General features: G+C 54.7%; 1 protein-coding gene across 1 annotated transcript; it reads right to left on the bottom strand.

The window, feature by feature from the left end:
* Positions 1–263: 263 nt before the first annotated feature.
* PUNSTDRAFT_143197 (acetate and butyrate kinase) lies at positions 264–1,811 on the bottom strand (the record flags this gene model as incomplete). Its single annotated transcript, XM_007382952.1, has 4 exons — positions 1,381–1,811; positions 1,128–1,312; positions 687–1,053; positions 264–606 (listed from the first exon to the last, which is right to left on the bottom strand). Exons 1-4 carry the CDS (start codon positions 1,800–1,802, stop codon positions 264–266), a joined length of 1,317 nt encoding a protein of 438 aa, XP_007383014.1. The 5' UTR covers positions 1,803–1,811.
* Between the last annotated feature and the right edge of the window lie 1,406 nt (positions 1,812–3,217).

Consider the following 3,217-nt stretch of genomic DNA (forward strand, 5'->3'; position numbering starts at 1 on the left):
GGCAAGTCTGAGCAAGTGATGTTATTAGTGATACCGGGAGCATGTATTGTTCGTGTTTTCATGACCGTCCGAGGATGTATGTACCATACATGCTTGTCTCCGCGGTAGTTGGAGCTGACTTCGACGCGAAAGCGTATCGAATTCAATTAATCTTTTTCGGTGTCGCGCTGTACCATACCATACACGATCTGTATGTATCCCGGCGAAAACATCAGCGTACCGAAGAGGAGCATGTGCCACAACCGTCCGTACCTCGTACGCCCTCACTTCCAGAACCCATCCTCCAGCACGCACTCCCTCGCCATCTCGTATTGCTCGTCCGTCCTACACACCATCACCCTCTTCCCTTCCCCTTCCCCTTCCCCTCCTTCCACAGCCGTAATATCCACCACCGCCCCCTCCACATTCCCCACACCCGCGTTCTTCTTCGGATCCACGGGTTTGAACCCTAAACACCGCACGCGCCCCGCAATACGTTCGCGGAGCTCAACCGACTTTTCGCCGATGCCGCCGGAGAAGACGAGGGCGTCGACGTTGCCCTGCAGGGCGACGAAGTAGGCGCCGACGTATCCCAAGATACGATCCACAAACAGGTCGAACGCCAACCTACAAAGAAACAAAGAAACAACAACACCCTTCTTTCAGCTTCGCGTTCCTTTCAAGCATAGTAAAAACGAAGAAATCACCTCTTCGCGTCCGTATCCCGTTTCGCGATCTCCCTAAAATCGGCGGAACCGGCCATCGCCTTCCACCCGCTCTTCTTGTTCAAGATCTCCTCGGCCTCCGTGACGCCCACGTTCGTCGCGTGCGCGGGGTCGTGCGAGATGCGGCCGGCGGTGTTGGTGTAGTGGAAGATGAGGCTGGGGTCGATCGCGCCGGCGCGGGTGGCGCCGGGCAGGCCGTGGACCGGGGTGAGGCCCATGGAGGTGTCGATGGAGCGGCCGGCGTGGATGGCGCAGGCGGAGGCGCCGGAGCCGAGGTGCAGGGCGATGATGGAGACCCCCGTGGGTGGTTTGCGGAGGTGGGAGGAGACGGTGCGGAGGATGTAGGCGTCTGAATATATGCGTGCGTCAGAAAGAGGAAGGGGACGGAGGACGGAGGAGAGATGAGAAAGGGAAGAGGCTCACAGGAGATACCGTGGAAGCCGTATTTCTTGAGGCCGCGCGGGCGGGCGACGGAGGGGTCGATGGCGTAGGAGGAGACGTGGGCGGGGAGGGCGCGGTGGAACGTAGTGTCGAAGTAGGCGATCGAGCGCGCGTTCAGGAGGGATTTGAGGCAGGCTTGGATGACGGCTAGCGCGGCGCCGTTGTGTCTGTTTCGAGCCCCGAGCATCAGCATGATAGGCATGAAAGAGAGAAAGGGGATATAGAGGAGCCGTACAGAGGGGCGAGGTCGGTGAGCTTCTCGATGTGGTGGTAGGTCTCGGAGGAGATGGTGACGGGCTCGGAGTAGTCGCCGCCGTGGACGACGCGGTGGCAGACCTGCTTGATGTCCGCCTTCTTGATGCCGGATTCGTGCTCCAGATGGTCTAGGAAGTAGGAGAACGCGGACGCGTGGTCTTTGATGTCATCCTTTTGTTCTTTCTTGACGTCTTGGGACGAGTCGGACGGAGAGGCGTCTTCGTGCTTGAGGGTGAAGCGCGCGGGCGGGGAGGAGAGGTCGTCGATGGAAGATTCGAGGAGGAGGTCCGCGACGGGGTCCTTGTCCGACGAGGAGGATCTCGAAGGCTTGAAGAGGGAGATCTTGAGAGAGGAGGAGCCGGCGTTGATAGAGAGAATCAGGCCTTGTTGTTGGGCGGGCATGGTTGTGATCGGTACCAAGAGGAGTGATCACAGAAAGGATGGCGGTAAAGTGTGGTCGACATGGTTTGATATTCTCCGTGCGCGGCGTGTTGCGGTCTATCTCCAGGCGCAGTGCGAGGGAGGAGCGCGTCGACGTCAGCCCTGTGTCATCGCCGTCCCGAAATAAACCATCGTTACGCGCCAGGGACCCCGAGAGATGCGTTGCGGTTCCAGGTGCATCGCAAGAGAACTAGAGAGAAATACGATGAGAATTGATTGCGATGCTCGTCAACGGTTCGGACGACGTTCGAGAGAGCAGAGCAGCGAGACCCGCCCAGGGGCGCAAGAGTGGTGGCGGTGTCGCGCGCCACAAAACTTCCATATACGGCAGAACCGGTCGTCGGGGTCCTCTTCCTCCTTGACGCGCTCGCCCAACCGACGTGTGTAAGCTGGCGCCAAGCGCCGGTCCCGACTCCCCCCCTTGGCATGTGCGTTATGGCATACGCAGTCACATATGGCCGATGAGGCTGTGAACATAGGTAAATTTGAGTAGATAGGCTTATTAATCGGATAATAAACCGAATTTGTGAGGCCCGAGTGGCTGTACGTATAGTGCAAAAGATGTCATCGGCCGAATGGCCTCCGATCCTCACGTGATATTTCGTGGATAATCCGCACGTGAATTTGCAATGACTGCGAACAAACATTTGTGATGGTTCCAGAGAGAGATAAAGGTGAACAGGTCTAGCAATGCATATATACAAGAAGTGATGCAGCTGCACCATGAGCTTCCTCCAGAGGTGTACTTGCCGGTTCTTGGAGACATACCCTTGTTGCCATTCCATCCTGGTACCATATCCTTCCTCCACTGTCAATATACCTTGATGTGAAGTGTAAATTACCAAAGTAAACTATGCCACGCAGCTTCCATGTGATATTTGTTAAGCCACAAGTCATAGATAAAACCTTATCCACAGTAGTCCTAGATGCAGTGTTATCAGGAGGTAAGGAAAGTATCATCATTCTGGGAGGGTCTGTGAAATTTATAGTTTCCAACATCGGTTTATTACACGTGGAGCAAATGTGACTGGGACGGTAGCGGTGAGAAATTAGCTCTATCCACCTGGAACTGCTTATAGATTCCTGCATGATTTCTGCAGAGGGCGGTCGTTGTGACTGATGCAATAAATCATTATCTGCATACCATACAGCAGTACCGATTCTTTTATCTCTCCGGTTTCCGCAACAAGACCGAGTGAATAATGCATTCTTGCTTTTAGGTTGCACAAATGTTGCAGCTACTGCAGCCGCAGATGCAGGCACTTGACCATGCCTTGGAAACTCCATATTATTCATTGCAGAGAGATAATCCCGTATATCATTTCTCATAATTTCCATGGATTCTTGGCTTTGCTGATTTATGCAAAAGTGCATCT

The sequence above is a fragment of the Punctularia strigosozonata genome (genome assembly GCF_000264995.1).
Source record: "Punctularia strigosozonata HHB-11173 SS5 unplaced genomic scaffold PUNSTscaffold_5, whole genome shotgun sequence".
NCBI classification, from domain to species: domain Eukaryota; kingdom Fungi; phylum Basidiomycota; class Agaricomycetes; order Corticiales; family Punctulariaceae; genus Punctularia; species Punctularia strigosozonata.